The sequence below is a fragment of the Microcebus murinus genome, chromosome 19 (assembly GCF_040939455.1).
Source record: "Microcebus murinus isolate Inina chromosome 19, M.murinus_Inina_mat1.0, whole genome shotgun sequence".
Taxonomy (NCBI): Eukaryota; Metazoa; Chordata; class Mammalia; order Primates; family Cheirogaleidae; genus Microcebus; species Microcebus murinus.
In genome coordinates, this window is record NC_134122.1 from 2,472,686 (window position 1) to 2,488,116 (window position 15,431).

Genomic DNA, 15,431 nt, shown 5'->3' on the forward strand with positions numbered 1-15,431 from the left:
GAAACTCTGCCCTCCCCAAAGTCCCCAGGTTCCAGACTGAGGCTGCCTTTTGCTTATCAATCTTTATTCAATTCTACTAGGGGAGGACTGGGGGGAGGGTTGGCTCCCTTCCGGTGCTCCTGCCCCTCCCATCGCAGGGCTCCACTGGGCTCAGTGTCCTGTGTTGGGGGAAAGTCCTGGTACCCAGATGCCTGGTCTAGAGGAGAACAAGCAAGCACCTTGTCCCTTCTTGGGGATCACTGGTCTCTTCTCTTGTGGGGAAGAAGATGGAAGGTGGGAGGGGCACTGCCCACCAGCATTCAGAGCTCCATTGTATCCCCAGCTTGGGCTGCAGGGTAGTGGGGCACGGGGGTGTCCCCCAGCCTCAGCAGCCGAAGAGCCTCTGGGATGAGGCTCCCAGGGTAGCGCCAGAGAAGCAGCTCAGAGCAAGAACTCCTAGAAGAAGATATGACAGTCAGGGCATGGGGCTGAGGCTGGCCTGGCTGAGCCACCTCCCAAAAAGTCCAGGTTCTCAGAGGCTACTGGCTTCCCAGCACTTTCCAAGGAGCCAAGAAGGGAAAAAACACAGAGGTCAGCTAGAAGCTAAAAATAGCAAGATGAGGCATAGCCTGGAAGTTGGCTCTGAGAACTGGGTGTGATCCTCTAGAAGGCCCAGCCACGGGGGTTGCCTACCTGAGTGGGGGCAGGGCTGGGGGGAAGGCCAAGTGGGGGGTGCAGTAGGGGTGGTCATTGTGCAGGCTCAGTCGGGAGAAGTGGGTGGCCATGTTCTCCTCAGACAGGAACTGCTTGCGCAGGGGCTCCCTGGGGAGAAAGAGGGAAAAAGACAGGCTGGGATATTGAGAGGGGAGGCAGCCTGAGGAGGACCAGAGGTGACGGAGTTGGGAGTCCCTCCCTGCCCCCAAACTCACTGCTCCTCCTCCAGGCGCCGCTTGGTGCTCATGGGCACAGCTCCTCGGAGAGGGGAGCTGGGAAAAAAAGAGAGCCAGGTGCACCCCACCCTCTTGGCCCCTTCCTGAGGATCTGCCCGCCTGAGCCTGCAGCCTTAGCCTGGAGTCGCTACCCTATCTCTCTCTCAGATGACGCCTAAGTCACCAGCCTCTCCCAGGCCATCCAGCAGCCTACAACGAAAGTCTGGACCATGAGCCCCTGCTCCAACCCCATCTCAGCTCATGCCTAAGCCCTGCCGATTCGCCTCACCCCGTGTCATCCTGCAGACCAGCTTGAGTCCCCAGCCCAAGCTCCTGCGTCCCATGGTCAGGCTGGTCAGGCCCACCGAGGTCCCCCGCACGCACCTGGCGTCCAGGCCCCGGGTCGCCCCCAAAGCGGCCCGCGAGTGGCGCTGGGCCCGGCCCTGGGGTCCTCGCTCCGAGGGCTGCTGTAAGATCATTGAGGTTCAGGGTCCTGCGGGTGGGATCCAGGCAACAGGGGCGGAGTCTCCGAGGGCGTGGTCCAACGCGAGGGGGCGTGGCTTTAGGCGCTCGCAGCGCCGAGGTTCCGCGCAGGCGCGGGAGACGGGCGGCACGCGGCTGGAAGGCGGGTCTGTTCGGCGGGGTGGGGGAGGGGATCCGGCTTAGCGGGGCTGCGGTGGGCGCCACTTCTTAGTGTCAGGGGGCTTTGCGGCGCTCACCTCGGCTCCTGGGGCTCGGGGTGGTACGTGGCGGCCGTCTTCGCACCGGGCCGGCCGGCAGTTCAGAGGCGGTGGGGCGCCGCGGAGGGGAAACGTTCGCGGGCACGTCGGAACCCGTGAGGCCGCGTCGCGCGGAGCACACTGGGACTTGTAGTTCTCGGGATGGAGCGAGCGGTGCCTCTCGCCGTGCCGCTGGGCCAGGTGAGCCGGCTGTGGTGCGCGGTGCCTTCTGGAGTTTGTAGTCCGTGCCCGGCTCGTGCCCGGCACGCTGCTTTGCGTGGGCTGTTAGTGGGACTCGGTCTTGACCCGGGGGCAGTAGAGTAACCCAGAAGTGCCTCAGGAGCCTAACATCAAAGTCAGAGGGTAGGGATTAGACATCAGTGCGTTTTTCTGTGTTGGGGTAATAGAGCCACTTTTAACATACTTTCTCAGCGGCAGCCCTACGCAAAAGCAAAGCTCTTTATATACATTAGCACATCTAATCGTGACAGAATCTCCTGTGAGCTCCACTTGACAGTGAGAGGCTGGGTGCTTGCTTAGAGGTCACCATGTGTCACACCTCCACTCTTTCCTCCTCACCCTCTTCTTGGAGCCACTCATGGAACTGCATGGGCAGGTGCCGGCTTGGTGGGTCGCCTCGAAAGATGGATAAGACGTCTGGGCAGTGGGAGGCCAGGCTGGCAGCAGGACAAGCAGGGAGCAGAGGTTTCAAATGTCCCAGGCAGGCCTTACCCAGTCTCCCCCTGCAGGCAGAGGTGTTTCAGGCCCTGCAGCGGCTGCACATGACCATCTTCTCCCAGAGCGTCTCACCCTGTGGGAAGTTCCTGGCGGCTGGCAACAATTATGGACAGATCGCCATCTTCAGGTAACCTCAGCCCCTTAGCCCCTTCCCACCACCTGTTAGCCTTGGCACTTGGCCCTCCTGGGACTGATGCCCCCTGCTACTGACTCTTGCCTGCCCACCTCCAGCTTGTCTGCTGCTTTGAGCTCAGAAGCCAAAGAGGAAAGTAAGAAGCCCGTGGTGACCTTCCAAGGTGGGTATAACCGTTGAGTCTGGCTTAGGGGATTTGGGGGCAGAGGAGGGGGCAGGATAAGCTCACTCAAGTTCTGCATTTCCCTTTTCCCTTTAGCCCATGATGGGCCTGTCTACAGCATGATCTCCACCGATCGACATCTGCTCAGTGCTGGGGATGGGGAGGTGAAGGCCTGGCTTTGGGTGGAGGTCCTCAAGAAGGTGAGGAGTCAAGCAGGGAAGGGCTGGGCTGCCCCACCCCAGAGAGCTTTTGAGCTCACCCATTGTTTCCCCTGTAAAGGGCTGTAAGGAACTGTGGCATCGCCAGCCCCCGTACAGGTGAGCCAGGCCACGCGGGTAGAGGGTACATGGGTGAAGGCTCCCCCTCACTGACGCTAACCCTGCCTATCCTCCCCCAGGACCAGCCTGGAAGTGCCTGAGATCAATGCTTTGCTGCTGGTCCCCAAGGTCTAAGCCCTTTGTGACTATTCTTGGCCCAAACTTTGCTTTTTCACCCTCTCCCTGTCCTGATTGGACATGGACTTCTGGTCTTACCCTGCCTTCCTCCGCAGGAGAATTCCCTCATCCTGGCTGGGGGAGACTGTCAGTTGCACACTATGGACCTTGAAACCGGGACTTTCACAGTGAGCAGGGTGTTGGAGCTGGTGGCAGGTCCAGGGTGGGGGGAGGCACTCTTCCTAGGTCTGACACTGGCCCCTCCCTGCAGCGGGCCCTCCGGGGCCACACAGACTACATCCATTGCCTGGCACTGCGCGAACGGAGCCCGGAGGTGCTGTCAGGTGGCGAGGATGGGGCTGTGCGACTCTGGGGTAAAGGGGTGACTGGTTGGAGGGCAAGATGGCAGTGAGGGAGGCTGGGGCAAGTGGGACACCTCTCATGGTTCTTCCCCTGCAGACCTCCGCGTGGCCAAGGAGGTCCAGACGATCGAGGTCTATAAGCACGAGGTGAGAGCAAGACCCACAATCGTTCTCCTCCCTCCTCAGTGTCCCCTGGCTCTTCACCGCCTCCTCTCCTGCCTCCCCCTCCCAGGAGTGCTCGAGGCCCCACAATGGGCGCTGGATTGGATGCTTAGCAACTGACTCAGACTGGATGGTGAGCTGGGCAGAGTGTAGGACAGGGTGGCAGCTCTGGGGCCTGTCAGCTGCAGGCCTGTGGCTCACGGTGGCTGGGGCCCCCTGCCTTTCTGCCCAGGTCTGTGGAGGCGGCCCAGCCCTCACTCTCTGGCATCTCCGATCCTCCACACCCACCACCATCTTCCCCATGCGGGCACCACAGAAGCACGTCACCTTCTATCAGGACCTGGTGAGGCCCATGTCTCGTTTCTGCTACCTCTACCAGCTCCACTCTCCAGCCCTGACCCCTGAGCCCCCTCCCTGTCCTCCACAGATTCTGTCAGCTGGCCAGGGCCGCTGTGTCAACCAGTGGCAGCTGAGCGGGGAGCTCAAGGCCCAGGTGCCTGGCTCCTCCCCAGGGCTGCTCAGCCTCAGCCTCAACCAGCAGCCAGCAGCACCGGAGTGCAAGGTGGGTCTGGCAGGGGCTAGGGGAGATCCTGGGAGCGTGGGCAGGTCAGTCATGCCCCTCTTGCCTCCAGGTCCTGACAGCTGCAGGCAACAGCTGCCGTGTGGATGTCTTCACCAACCTGGGCTACCGAGCCTTCTCCCTGTCCTTCTGACCTCTGATGACACCCCCTATCCCCAGGGTTTTAGAGTGTTTTTTTCATTTTTTATAATAAAGTTTCAGGCTTTTCTTCCATGTGCTTTCTTCCCAAGAATGAGGCCGAGTCGGTGTAGTAGTTTATATATTACTCTCTCTGATCTTGATACATAAATACCCAGCCCCACCCTTGCCCTAGTGCTTAGAAAAGATAGACCTATAGAGATTCGAAAATAGCTCTGCTCCACTTACCCCCGCCACCCACTGGGGCCGCTGGCCCCCAAAGCTGGCCGCTGGCCCCTGCTCCCGCTGAGCCCCCACCCGGCCTCCTGGGGCGGGAAGGGCAGCAGCCCCCCTAGAAAGACAATCCTGCCCTGCCTCCTGGGGCAGGGAGGGCAGCAGCCCCCCTCAGAAGTCGCTCCAGGACCAGAGGAGGAAAGTGCGCCCAGAATGGGCAAGGGCAACCCCCTAGGCCCAGCACTCAGGTCCTTCGGAAGAGGTTGCTGAGGAAGCTGCCGGCGGGCCCTGGGCCCAGGCGCAGCGAGAAGCGGGGCGCCGCGCGGCGTGGGGTCGACGTCGCGGCGGCGCTCAGCTCCTTCTGGCGTTGGGAGCGCAGCTGCTGCCCGATCACCACCTGCATGTCGTCCTGCGGGAGGCGGGGCGGAGGGGGTGGGTCGGCGCGCAGGCCGCCCCGCCCCTCCCGCGCGCCCCGCCCCTCCCGCGCAGGCCCCGCCCCTCACCTGCCAGGCCTCCAGCTCCTGCGTGAGCGCCACCTTCTGGCGGATGGCGCGCAGCAGCTCCCGGGACAGGGAGTCTCGCTCCAGCGAGACGCGGCTGAGCTCCAGCGACAGTTGCAGGGCCCTGCGGGCGGGAAGGGCGGAGAACGGGTGGAGGGCGCTGGTGCCTGAGGGAGCAGGGGTGGGGGTGGGGGGGCTCCTAGACCCGGGCGGGAGGAGGGGCGCTGGGTCGGAGTGGGGATAATGATGACCCGTGTCACGGGTGGGAGAATCAGCCCAGAAGTGCCCGACGGGCCCGGAGGCCCGAAGCCTCGCTGAGGCGGCGATGGGTGGTGGGAGGCTTACTTGTTCACGGCCTCGTCCCGGTCCGAGAGGGCGCCGTTCAGAGCCGCCTCCGGGTCGTCCTGCGCCCGCAGCTCCTTCTGCCTGTGCAGCTCCTCGCGCAGGGACTGCAGCTCTGCCTGCTGCAGCGCCGTCTGCGGGCAGACGAGGGGATAGCAAGGCAGGCGGGCCGCGGCCTTGGAGCCCCTCCCCTGAATCCCTCCCCTGAATCCCTCCCCTGAATCCCTCCCCTGAATCCCTCCCCTGTCTGCTCCACCAAAGCCCGGGGCAACGTGGCCCAGGGATCCCGAGTCGGCCAGGCTGGTGCAGGGTGGCGAGGGGCAGGGCTAGCTGGGGTGGTATGAGCCTGCAGGAGGGATGCAAGGATTGGCAGTGGGACAGGGGAAGGGGGTTGTGGTCCAGGACATCTTCCTGGAGAAGGTGGCATACAGGCTGGCTCTTGAAGAATGACGGCAAGCTTGTTGAGACGAAGGGTCAACCAAGCATAGGGAGCTTGGTGCGCAAAGGCTGGGAGGTGGAAGAGGGAAAGAAACCGGCAGCTGGAGAGGCCCTGTGTCCTCCAGCACTGTGTCCTCCCCCACCTCATCCTGCAGCCTGGCCACTTCTGCCTCCTTCTCCTCCAATATCTCCGCTGGGCTCAGGGATGCTCGCTTCTTCGGGGGCTCTAGGCTCTCCTCCTGGGGTGAGAGCTGTTGGCTGGCCTCCTCCTGGGTCTCTAGGCACAGGGTGGTCTGTGAGCAAAGGAATCCGTCAGTGCAGTGTAGACTCTCTTGTGGGAAAAGGAGGAGAGGTGGAGCCTGCACCCCTCCCGATGGTATGAGTAGGGGAGGTAGAGGGCCACGAGCTCACCGTGACATCTCTGCCTCCATCTGCGTGCTGGCCCTGGTCCCCATCCAAGCTGTGGGCAAGCTCCGACTGCAGCGAGGCGCCTGACACGTCGGCGTCCTGGAGGCGTGACTCCTCCTCCAGCTCCGAGACACGCCGCTGCAACCTCCGCAGGGCACTCAGCGCCTCCCCGGCTTCTGAGCGCGCGCGTTCCAGCTGCGGACAGTCGGGCAGAAGCGCAGGCAGTCCGCGGGGCGCACCCAGCGTCTGCATCCCTGTGGCAGGACCATGGGGTGGGAGGTGCCAGAGCACCAAGGAAAGCCAGGCAGTCCCGCACATCCCCCACCCCAGCGGCCCAGTCCTGCTCCCACTCCTGGATTGCTGGGCAGCCTTGGGCAGAGCACTTCCCCTCACCAGATACCAATCTCCTTGCCCATAAAGCAGGGCGAGGCCTGGCCCAACCTCGCAGAGCCCCGTCTCCTCCCCTGCATGGACTACCTTCTGACTCTTTCACAAATTGCATTCGTCCAGCATTTACTGATCCCTCCTTCTGAACCTCATACCTCACTACAGCCCCAGGAGGTTGGTACCATTACCATCCCATTTCACAGATGGAGAAACTGAGGCTGCTCATCCCACAATGCTAAGAAGGGACACTGGATAAAAAGTTCGGCAATCTGACCCCATGATACAGACTGTCAAACATCGGGCCATGCTCCCTCTTTCATCATCCATTCTCCATCTCCACTGCCCCGGACATGGTCCAGAGGCTGTCATTTCTGGCCTGAACCATGGCCTTAGCCTCCTCCCTGGCTTCCCACCTGCCTGGCTCTGATGCATTCTAAGAGAGTACTTCCTCTGCTCAACAGCCTTCTGTGGCTCCCATCTGCCCTTAGGCTAATGCCCATGCCCTTGTGGCCCAGTTGCTGGGGATTCCAGTGATCCAGCCCTGGGCTATCTCCCAGAAAGCCGTGAGGCCGTTGCCAAGGGTCCAGCTGGCTGCAACCGCCCAGCTCTGCAAGTCACCTCCAGGGCGTGCTCCCGCCTCTCCCGCCGCAGCAGCAGCAACTCCTCATGGGTGGTCTGCAGTCTGCCCTGGCCCTTCTCCACCTCCTCACGCAGGCCACGAATCTGGGCCTCCAGGTCCTGCCGGCGGCTCTGCAGCATCTGGTTCTGGGGAAAGGCGTGGGGGCTGGGTCAAGCGTGCTATCTGCCAGCCCCAGATAGCCCGCAGCCCAGCCCTTCTGGCTCACACAGGCCCCTGGCCCCAGCAGGCAGCCACCTCTCCCTGCAGACTCTCCAGCCGTGTCCTCAGTTCCGCCCCGGCCAGGGCGTGAGCCTGGCACTGCCCCCGGAGGGTGTCCAGTTCCCTCTGGAGCTCCTGCTCAGTCTGGGAGGCCTGGGGAGGGGAGACAGTGGAGCCTCAGCTGGGCCAAGCCTCCCCACCAAGCCTGCACACCCACCCGGCAGCGGGAGCCCGGCCTCTGCCCCACCTGCCCGGGGCCCTGGGGTCGGGGCCGAGTCCCACCTGGGCCAGCTGCTGGCTGAGCCGGACGTTCTGCTCGCTGAGCTCGCCGAGGGCCCGCGCTCGCTCGCGCCCGCTGTCCTGCCGCTCGGAGCGCTGCTCCCCCAGCTGGGCCCGCAGGGCCTCCACGTCCCCCTCCAGCTCCACCGCCCTGGCCTCCCACTCGGCCCCCCGGGCTGCCAGGCCCCGGCGGAGCTCATGGTTCTCCTGCTGGAGCCGCTGTGGGGGCCAGAGCAGAGGGGCAGACAGAGAGGCAGAGATGAGACTGGGGTGGACCCCAAGGAGAAAGTCCGAGGGGTCTGTCCAACACAGACCTGAACGCAAGAGAGGCCCAGGGAGGAGGGGCAGACAGAGGGATGGGGAGCAGTAGAGAGAAGGTTCCAGGCCAGACAGGCGGGCAGCCCCTGGGCAGGGCAGGCGGGTGGGGCTCCAGACGCCCGCTCACCTCCGGCTGCTGCCTGGCCTTTTGGACCCGAGGCCGCAAGCGCCGTTTTTGGCGCCTGAGTCTGGCAGAATTTAAGCCCCGGCCCATGGCTGCGCACACCTGCTGTGTGCCAGGGGCTCTGGAGGCCTGGCCTCTGCCCAGCCTCTCTCCCCAGCTCCTGGAAGCCAGCTCCCTCTAATTAACCGGGTCTAATTAACCCGCCCTGGCCCCAAAACCTGTCTGACTAGCGGGGGGACGCCCTGGCACAGCCAGATGCCCAGCGTGGGGAGGCAGACAGGTCGAGGGGTTAACCTCTGGCCCCTCGCTCTGGGCCCTCAGAGCGGGCTGGGGGAGCCTGGCCCGGGTGCCAATCACCACAGCTGCGCAGTCACCAGCAGGCACTGTCAGGCTAGCGCATCATCGGCACTATTTCATATCATCCACTAGAGGGAGACTCATTGACGGCCTCAGTTTACAGATGAGGAAACTGAGGCTCAGAGAGGTTAAATGTCTTGCCCAAGGACACACAGTAAGTTAGTGGGGCAGGGATGCCACCCCAGGCAGCCAAACTCTTAACCAAATACTGTGGGTGCAACAGCCCCAGGAATAAGCCAGCAAATTCAGGGTCCAATTGTCCTGGTTGGTGCTTGGCTCTGCTGCTGCTGTGTGGTCCGGGCAAGCCCCTTAATATCTCTAAGTCCGTCCGTCTGTCCGTCCATCCATCCATGCATGCATGCATCCATCCATCCATCCATCCGTCCACTATTTCCTAAGCTCCTTCTGTTCTGCGGTCTGGTTATCAACAGTAAGCGAGACCACCAAGCTCACTGCCTCAAGCAGGGAGCTTCAGAGGGTCAGAACCCGGGGAAGTGAAGATAGTAAGGGGTGGGCTGCGGGTGGCCCCATCGAGGGGGATAGGATGTTTGTGTAGGACAAGAGGGGGTTGGCTACCCCTCAGGGAACAGCAAGAGCAGAGCCCGGAGGGCACAAGTTGTTACTGGAGGAGCTGAGAAGCCCCAGTGGAGGGCAGGGCCGGCCCAGGCTGGGGAGGAGACCCGCTAGCTATCGGGGACTTTTAGGCTGTGGTGAGGAGTTTCTGTTTCATTCTAAGTGTGATGGGGAGCTGCTGGGAGATTTTGGGTGACATGGAATGATCTGTTTTGCAGTTTTTGAAGATCACTGGTCCCCAACTCCCAGGCCATGGACCAGAACTGGTCCACGCCTGTTAGGAACTGGGCCACGCAGCAGGAGGTGAGTGGCAGGTGAGTGAGCAAAGCTTCATCTGGAAGCTTCATCTGTATTCACAGCTGCTCCCCATAGCTCACATCACCGCCTGAGCTCTGCCTCCTGTCAAATCAACGGCATTAGTTGCAGGAAAGCAAGCTCAGGGCTCTCACTGATTCTGCAACATGCTGAGTTGTATAACTATTTCCTTATGTGTTACTATGTAATAATAATAGAGATACAGTGCACAATAAATGTAATGCACTTGATTCATCCCCAAACACCCTCATCCCCTGGTCTGTGGAAAAATTGTCTTCCATGAAACTAGCCCCTGGTGCCAGAAAGGTTGAGGACCACTGCCTTGAAGGATGGGCTCCAGGAGAAAAGAGTGGAAACTGGGGACTAGCGAGAAGGTGGCTGCAGTGTCCAGGGCAGAGGTGAGGGAGGCTGTGACCAGCATGGAGCGTGAAGAGAAGCTGGTTTGCAATCTAGTTTAGAAGAATTAACCAGGTTTGCAGACGTGGGCGGAGAGAGTGTGCACTCAAGAAGTCTAGGAAAGACACAGACTCTGGTCCTCACGCTGGGAGCTGCAGATGGGGACAGCAGGCAATGGGGTCAAGGGATCAGGTGCCACTTATGTTGAAATGGCCACTAGGAGGCAGTGGAGAGGGCGGCCTCAGGGCAGTGGCAGCAGCAGATGCGAGCCCCTGGGTGAGCACGTGGCCAGCGGTGGGACTGGCAGAGGGAAGGACTGTTCCTACCGCACAGGCCTGGGCAAGGAGCAAGCGCGGTGATGCGTGAGGGCACCTAGCTCCGTGCCAGGCGGAGTGGCCGAGGTTACGCTACACTGCCGAGGAGCCAGACCAAGATCCAGAGAGGGCCAGCCCCTGACCCAGGGTCACGCAGCCAGGCAATGGTCTCTAACCAGGTCTTGACTTGTCCTGACAGTTCATGTGCAACACTGCCAGGGGGGCTGGGCCCAGCCCTGGACTGTTCCAGAGTCATCCTGCTGCCCACCTGCCTGCCCCCGCTCCTCCCTCCTCCCCTTGCCTGGCTCCCTTCCTTGTCCTCCCCAGGCGGCCCCTCCTTCCTCTGCCTACCTCACCTCAGTACCTGCCCCGACTCTGCCACCTGCCCTCCCTCCCAGCTCACTTCCTCATGCTCGGAGTGCTGGGCACTCAGCACCGCCAGCTGCCGCCGCAGCTCCTCGTTGCGCTCCAGAAGCATCTTGCCCAGTTCCGCGGCCAGGAGCAGGTCTTTCTCCTTCTGCTGCAGCTGCAGGGCCAGGTCCTCGGGCTCTTCGGGCCCTGGGCCCCCTCCCAGGAATGAGTCCCTCCGCTCCAGCACAAAGGGGAAGAAGCCCTCATCGCCGCTGGGGGAGGTGCCCCCAGACAGCAGCCCCGACGGGAAGCTTGGCCCATCTGGAGAGCTCATGGCACCTGCAGCAACTGTGGGGACAGGTAGCTAGCTGCAGGACACTCTGTTCCGCAGCCTGACGGGGCTGGCCCCCCCACTGGCTGGCATCTGCCCACTGGCCCTCCCAGGCTTGCAGCAGGGCTTCCCTGGGCCAGGAAGGGTTAATGATCTGTGTTTGGGCCACCTAGCTCCGTTAATGTCCCCAGGGTAAACTGAGGCAGGAAGCAGCAGGAAATCAGCTGCCTTGCTTTGGCCTCTGCCAGACATTCTCTGTCCCCAGGAAACCTTGTCCCAGTGCTCCAGGACCATGGGCCACCCCTGCTCCTTGCACTCTGTTCCCAGATCCCAGCGGTGCAGCCCCTGGCCCCTCTCCTTCTGGGAAACAAGTCCCAGATCCCAGATTTGTAGAGACTCTGTGCTCAGGGCTGAGTCCAGCTCCTGTCTCCCACGAATGCAGGCCCCTAGCCCTTGGGGACTGAGGTGTCCTGACGCCCTGCTGCAGGAATCCAGCACCCTCCCCTTCCAGGAGCCCAGGACCCCAGCTCCTCAGGACTCAGGACCCACCCAGGCCCCAGCCCCTGACCCCCCAGCTGTCCTGGCCCTCATTCTCCCATTTCCTCCGGACCCAGCCTTTGGGACTCGACCCTGCACCCTGAGGTCCCCACCCCCAGTGTCCACCCTTCCCTGATTTCCACCTCAGTCCCCCATTTTCCTCAGGGTCTAGTTTTTCTGCCCAGCCCCTCCAGACTCAGAAGCCCTAACCCCCAGCCCTTTAGTCGCCCTGGCGTCAGGCCCGGGACAGGGCGAGGTAACAGGTTGTGCCGGCCAGCCCCGCTGCCTCCGCCACTCAGGGTTTCTGTTTACTTCCCGGCCGGCCCAGGGGATGGGAGGCCTGCGCTCCCCTAGGGCTGCCTAGGGCCCGGCCTAAGGGGCTCCAGAGGGAGGGAGGGCCCGGCACGGCTGCTGACCTGCTCCAGCCCTCCCGAAGGTCCCCACCCGCGGGGCACACGTACGCGCGTTCACCTGTCCACCCCCTCCCTTCGCCAGGTGTGCTAGCAGCTGTGCAAGCGCAGCCCCGCTCCGAGGACTCCGGTATCGGTGGTCCCACCCCAGGCCGCCCCCTGCCGCGGCCCCGCCCCCACCCCACCTGCCCTGGCGTCTCTGGCGTCCCTGCCCCTCCCCCTCCCGCCCTGAGCCGCCGCTGAGCACCTCAACCCGCGTTGGGACCCGGGCCCTTGGCCCTCGACCCCCGACCCCCGACCCCAGCCCCGGGAGTCTGAAGCTAGCCGCCACTTTCCTTGTCACCTGCGTCCCCCGCTTCTCGGCGTTCCCAGGAGTCCACCCGCACCCTGGCTCTCCCTCCATTCCCCCTCCACACCCCCCTCCTCCCCCGCCGCCTGGCAGGGCCACTCCTGCCCCAAGCTCGGAGAGCCCCGCCCCCGGCGCCCCTTAGGCTCTCACCGGCCGCTGGGCTCCCCCAGAGGTCCCGCCGGTCCCCGTCCCCTCTTCCGGAGGCGGCGCCAGGTGCGCGGCTGGCACAGGTGCAGGGCGGGGCCGCGGGAGGGGCTGGGGCGCCCCCTCGTGGCCGGAATGGCCGGGCGGGTGGAAGGAAAGTCGCCTCCCCATTGGTCAGAGGCATCGGCCCACCCTGCCTCGGTCGGAACTGACCACCGGGCAGACTAACTGAGCAACTACTGCGTGCAGATCCTACACCCAGCATAGACGTCAGCTCCTTGCCCCTCGCGTGGGATAGAAATTATCAATAATGGGAACAACGACGAATCTATCGGATATTAAGCACTCTGCTAAGAAAACTGTACAGGCATAGCCTATTTCATGATATCCTAATGGAGCAGGAACTACTATTATCCTCTTTTTACAGATGGGGAAGCTGAGGCTCAGGGAGGCCATCTAACTTGCTTGGGGTCCCCTGGGCAGAACTGCGGTGTGAACAGCAGCAGTGTGACATCAGGGTCATGCTGTTTACCGATTGCCGTGCTGCAGATGAGGACACTGCTGGTAGCCACACCCAAGTCTGTGTGGCTCCGAATTTAGGGCTGCCAGTCTCTGAGTTGTGCAGACGCTGAGCTGGGCACACGATGCCGCCTGGGACAGAGGGCTTGCGGTAGAGATGGGAGGATCCGGGACTGGAGTCCCGGGTCCAGCCCAGCACAGCCTGGGCGTGGGGTGATGCCCCAGCTGTGGCCTCGTAGCTTGTCATGATTTCCTTCAGACCTCTAGGGTTCCCTGGGCCTTGTAACAGGGACTCCTGGCCCAGACGGCAGGACAAATGGAGGGTTGCTGGCAGTGACGTGCTGGCATACGTCTAACAACAGGCTCTCCAGCTAAAACGAAAGCCCTGATTTGTTGTTGCCGTTGCCAATTTCCACAGTGCTCCCCCCTCCGCCGGTTTTAAGCGATGACATGACATCACTGAGTGAAGCAGGAGGGGACACGCATCATCAGCCCTGGCCCGCCGGGATCAGCCGGGTCTGCACACCCTGGGCTCAGGACTCCTGACTCTTGGGGGGGGGTAGGGGCCTACTTACCAGGGTTCTAGAAAAACAGGAGGGCTGTAGTTAGGACTCCTGGCTTGTGGGAAAAGGGGTACAAACTCTCCTTGGAGGGGTGGTTTCGGGCTGGGACTCCTAGGTCCTGGGGCTGGGACAAATTTTCCTGCTGGGAGAGAGTAGGGCTTGCTGATTCAGTGCCAAGGGAGCCAGACATTCGTCTTAGCGCCACCTTGCCCAGCACCTGTGGGAGCAGCCTGGTAGACTCTGTAGGGCTGAGGACATCCCAGCCTCCCCTGGGTGCTGCCACCTGACCCCTTGGACAATATAAGCTCAGTGTCCCCTCCAAATGCCAGAGTCACCCTGGCCCCACTCACATCACACCCATCGAGGTGGGGCTCATCTGGAGATGAAATGGTCAAGGCCCTGCTCCCAGGAGGTTCACAGTCCACTCAGGACGTGGGAGGCGGTGTAGACCTATAAACCAGAAACGAACCAATAAAACAGTACAGCAAAGGAGCTTTGCGCTCCTGGGCGCTGGCATCACATGGCCACGGCTTCAGTCCAGATTCCAGTTTGGCCACTTCCCAGATGTGCATGCCTGTGCCCTTCAGCTGATCAACCTCAGCCCTCAGCTTCCCTGTCTGTAAAAGGGGGTGACAGGGCCCTATCTTATAGGGGTGTGAGGATTAAATGAGGGTGAAGTGCCACACTTAGTCCTTGCTGGTGATGCTCCGCGTGGCCACCAGAGGTGACTCATCTTCATGTTGTGCTGTATTTCATCCTCACAGCAGCCCTATGAGGTCACACCATTCACAAATGAGGAAGTCATAGGCAAAGTCGTTTGTCTGTGGGTACATGGCAGACCCTTCATCCCAGCCTGCCTGGCTCTCAGGCCCAGTCGCTCTTTGGACATTTGACTTTCATCCCCAGCCTCCTCTGGACCCAGGAGTCCTGGCCTCCAGTCTCCCTCCCACCCAGCACTCGGAGCGCCCCAGCCTCCCTTACAGAGCCTCCCCGCTGACCCCAGGAGGAAGAGGGATAGGAGGACACAGCGACCCCAGGGAAGTCCTGGGGAGGCCGGGTCATGTCTGGATAGTAAGGGAGGGGTGATCACCCTGCCCTCGCCCGCTCTGCAGCCTGGCCCCCAACAAGCCAGCTTCCTGGAGCCTCTGGGCCGTGCCCAGCCTGCGATGCCCTCCCCACCTACCCACCCTCCTGGTGAGCCCCTAGGGCTGCAAGCCTCCCACTGCCCACTGCCATCCCTGCCCTCACAGAGGCCACCCAGTGGAAGAGGCTCCAGACCAAGGCCCTTCAGGCTTTGATGATGTACATGAAGTCTGTGAACAATAAACAGTCTTGCTTGGAGCATTTCAAACCTTTATATAAAATATTTCACACTGAACACACTGTTCTGCAACTTGCTTTTGTTTTTTTTTTTTGTTTTGTTTTCTTTTTTGAGACAGAGTCTCACTTTGTTGCCCAGGCTAGAGTGAGTGCCGTGGCATCAGCCTAGCTCACAGCAATCTCAAACTCTTGGGCTCAAGCAATCCTGCTGCCTCAGCCTCCCGAGTAGCTGGGACTACAGGCATGGCCAATTAGTTTCTTTCTATTTATAGTAGAGAGGGAGGTCTCGCTCAGGCTGGTTTTGAACTCTTGACCTCAAGCAATCCGCCCGCCTCGGTCTCCCAGAGTGCTAGGATTACAGGCGTGAGCCACCACACTCGGCCTGTTTTTTTTGTTTTGTTTTGTTTTGTTTTTTTGAGACAGACTCTAACTCTGTTGCCCAGGCTAGAGTGCCGTGGCATCAGCCTAGCTCACAGCAACCTCAAACTCCTGGGCTCAAGCAATCCTTCTGCCTCAGCCTCCCGAGTAGCTGGGACTACAGGTGCTTTCACCACCACACCTGGCTAATTTTTACTATTTTTTTTTTTTTTTGAGACAGAGTCTCGCTTTGTTGTCCAGGCTAGAGTGAGTGCCGTGGCGTCAGCCTAGCTCACAGCAACCTCAGACTCCTGGGCTTGAGTGATCCTTCTGCCTCAGCCTCCCGAGTAGCTGGGACTACAGGCATGCGCCACCATGCCCGGCTAATTTTTTATATATATATCAGTTGGC

The 15,431-nt window shown here is 61.5% G+C and overlaps 3 protein-coding genes across 8 annotated transcripts; 1 reads left to right on the top strand and 2 right to left on the bottom strand.

The window, feature by feature from the left end:
- Window positions 1–47: 47 nt before the first annotated feature.
- HCFC1R1 (host cell factor C1 regulator 1) lies at window positions 48–1,430 on the bottom strand. Of its 4 annotated transcripts, none has more exons than XM_012743822.3 (4): window positions 1,293–1,430; window positions 909–965; window positions 673–801; window positions 48–435 (listed from the first exon to the last, which is right to left on the bottom strand). In XM_012743822.3, exons 1-4 carry the CDS (start codon window positions 1,385–1,387, stop codon window positions 300–302), a joined length of 417 nt encoding a protein of 138 aa, XP_012599276.1. In that variant the 5' UTR covers window positions 1,388–1,430; the 3' UTR covers window positions 48–299. The 4 variants fall into 4 exon arrangements, with proteins under 4 accessions (XP_012599276.1, XP_075851124.1, XP_012599277.1 ...); XM_075995009.1 differs by having other exon boundaries at window positions 1,198–1,407; XM_012743823.3 differs by lacking the exon at window positions 909–965.
- A 260-nt stretch (window positions 1,431–1,690) lies between these two features.
- THOC6 (THO complex subunit 6) lies at window positions 1,691–4,487 on the top strand. 3 transcript variants are annotated; one of them, XM_012743819.3, is made up of 13 exons: window positions 1,691–1,828; window positions 2,377–2,492; window positions 2,597–2,661; window positions 2,758–2,861; window positions 2,941–2,978; window positions 3,059–3,107; window positions 3,212–3,283; window positions 3,367–3,469; window positions 3,555–3,604; window positions 3,690–3,752; window positions 3,852–3,962; window positions 4,047–4,181; window positions 4,252–4,407. In XM_012743819.3, exons 1-13 carry the CDS (start codon window positions 1,790–1,792, stop codon window positions 4,330–4,332), a joined length of 1,026 nt encoding a protein of 341 aa, XP_012599273.1. In that variant the 5' UTR covers window positions 1,691–1,789; the 3' UTR covers window positions 4,333–4,407. The 3 variants fall into 3 exon arrangements, with proteins under 3 accessions (XP_012599273.1, XP_075851121.1, XP_075851122.1); XM_075995006.1 differs by having other exon boundaries at window positions 4,047–4,487; XM_075995007.1 differs by having other exon boundaries at window positions 3,367–3,439; window positions 4,047–4,487.
- A 293-nt stretch (window positions 4,488–4,780) lies between these two features.
- On the bottom strand, window positions 4,781–12,326 carry BICDL2 (BICD family like cargo adaptor 2). The gene is made up of 10 exons (XM_075995010.1): window positions 12,268–12,326; window positions 10,543–10,838; window positions 7,746–7,961; window positions 7,500–7,616; window positions 7,244–7,390; window positions 6,242–6,433; window positions 5,974–6,123; window positions 5,396–5,526; window positions 5,054–5,174; window positions 4,781–4,959 (listed from the first exon to the last, which is right to left on the bottom strand). Exons 2-10 carry the CDS (start codon window positions 10,822–10,824, stop codon window positions 4,795–4,797), a joined length of 1,521 nt encoding a protein of 506 aa, XP_075851125.1. The 5' UTR covers window positions 10,825–10,838; window positions 12,268–12,326; the 3' UTR covers window positions 4,781–4,794.
- Between the last annotated feature and the right edge of the window lie 3,105 nt (window positions 12,327–15,431).

Bases quoted from the DNA above. Each gene is read 5' to 3' on its own strand.
- HCFC1R1 (XM_012743822.3), bottom strand. From the start codon at position 1,387: ATGATCTTACAGCAGCCCTCGGAGCGAGGACCCCAGGGCCGGGCCCAG. The intron at 802-908 runs GTGAGTTTGGGG...CTTTCTCCCCAG, and splicing joins CGGCGCCTGGAGGAGGAGCA to GGAGCCCCTGCGCAAGCAGT. The intron at 436-672 runs GTAGGCAACCCC...ATCTTCTTCTAG, and splicing joins CCAGCCCTGCCCCCACTCAG to GAGTTCTTGCTCTGAGCTGC.
- BICDL2 (XM_075995010.1), bottom strand. From the start codon at position 10,824: ATGAGCTCTCCAGATGGGCCAAGCTTCCCGTCGGGGCTGCTGTCTGGG. The intron at 7,617-7,745 runs GTGGGACTCGGC...TCCCCTCCCCAG, and splicing joins TCAGCCAGCAGCTGGCCCAG to GCCTCCCAGACTGAGCAGGA. The intron at 5,527-5,973 runs GTGGGGGAGGAC...GTCTGCCCGCAG, and splicing joins TGGCCAGGCTGCAGGATGAG to ACGGCGCTGCAGCAGGCAGA.
- THOC6 (XM_075995006.1), top strand. From the start codon at position 1,790: ATGGAGCGAGCGGTGCCTCTCGCCGTGCCGCTGGGCCAG. The intron at 2,979-3,058 runs GTGAGCCAGGCC...ATCCTCCCCCAG, and splicing joins CATCGCCAGCCCCCGTACAG to GACCAGCCTGGAAGTGCCTG. The intron at 3,963-4,046 runs GTGAGGCCCATG...TGTCCTCCACAG, and splicing joins TCACCTTCTATCAGGACCTG to ATTCTGTCAGCTGGCCAGGG.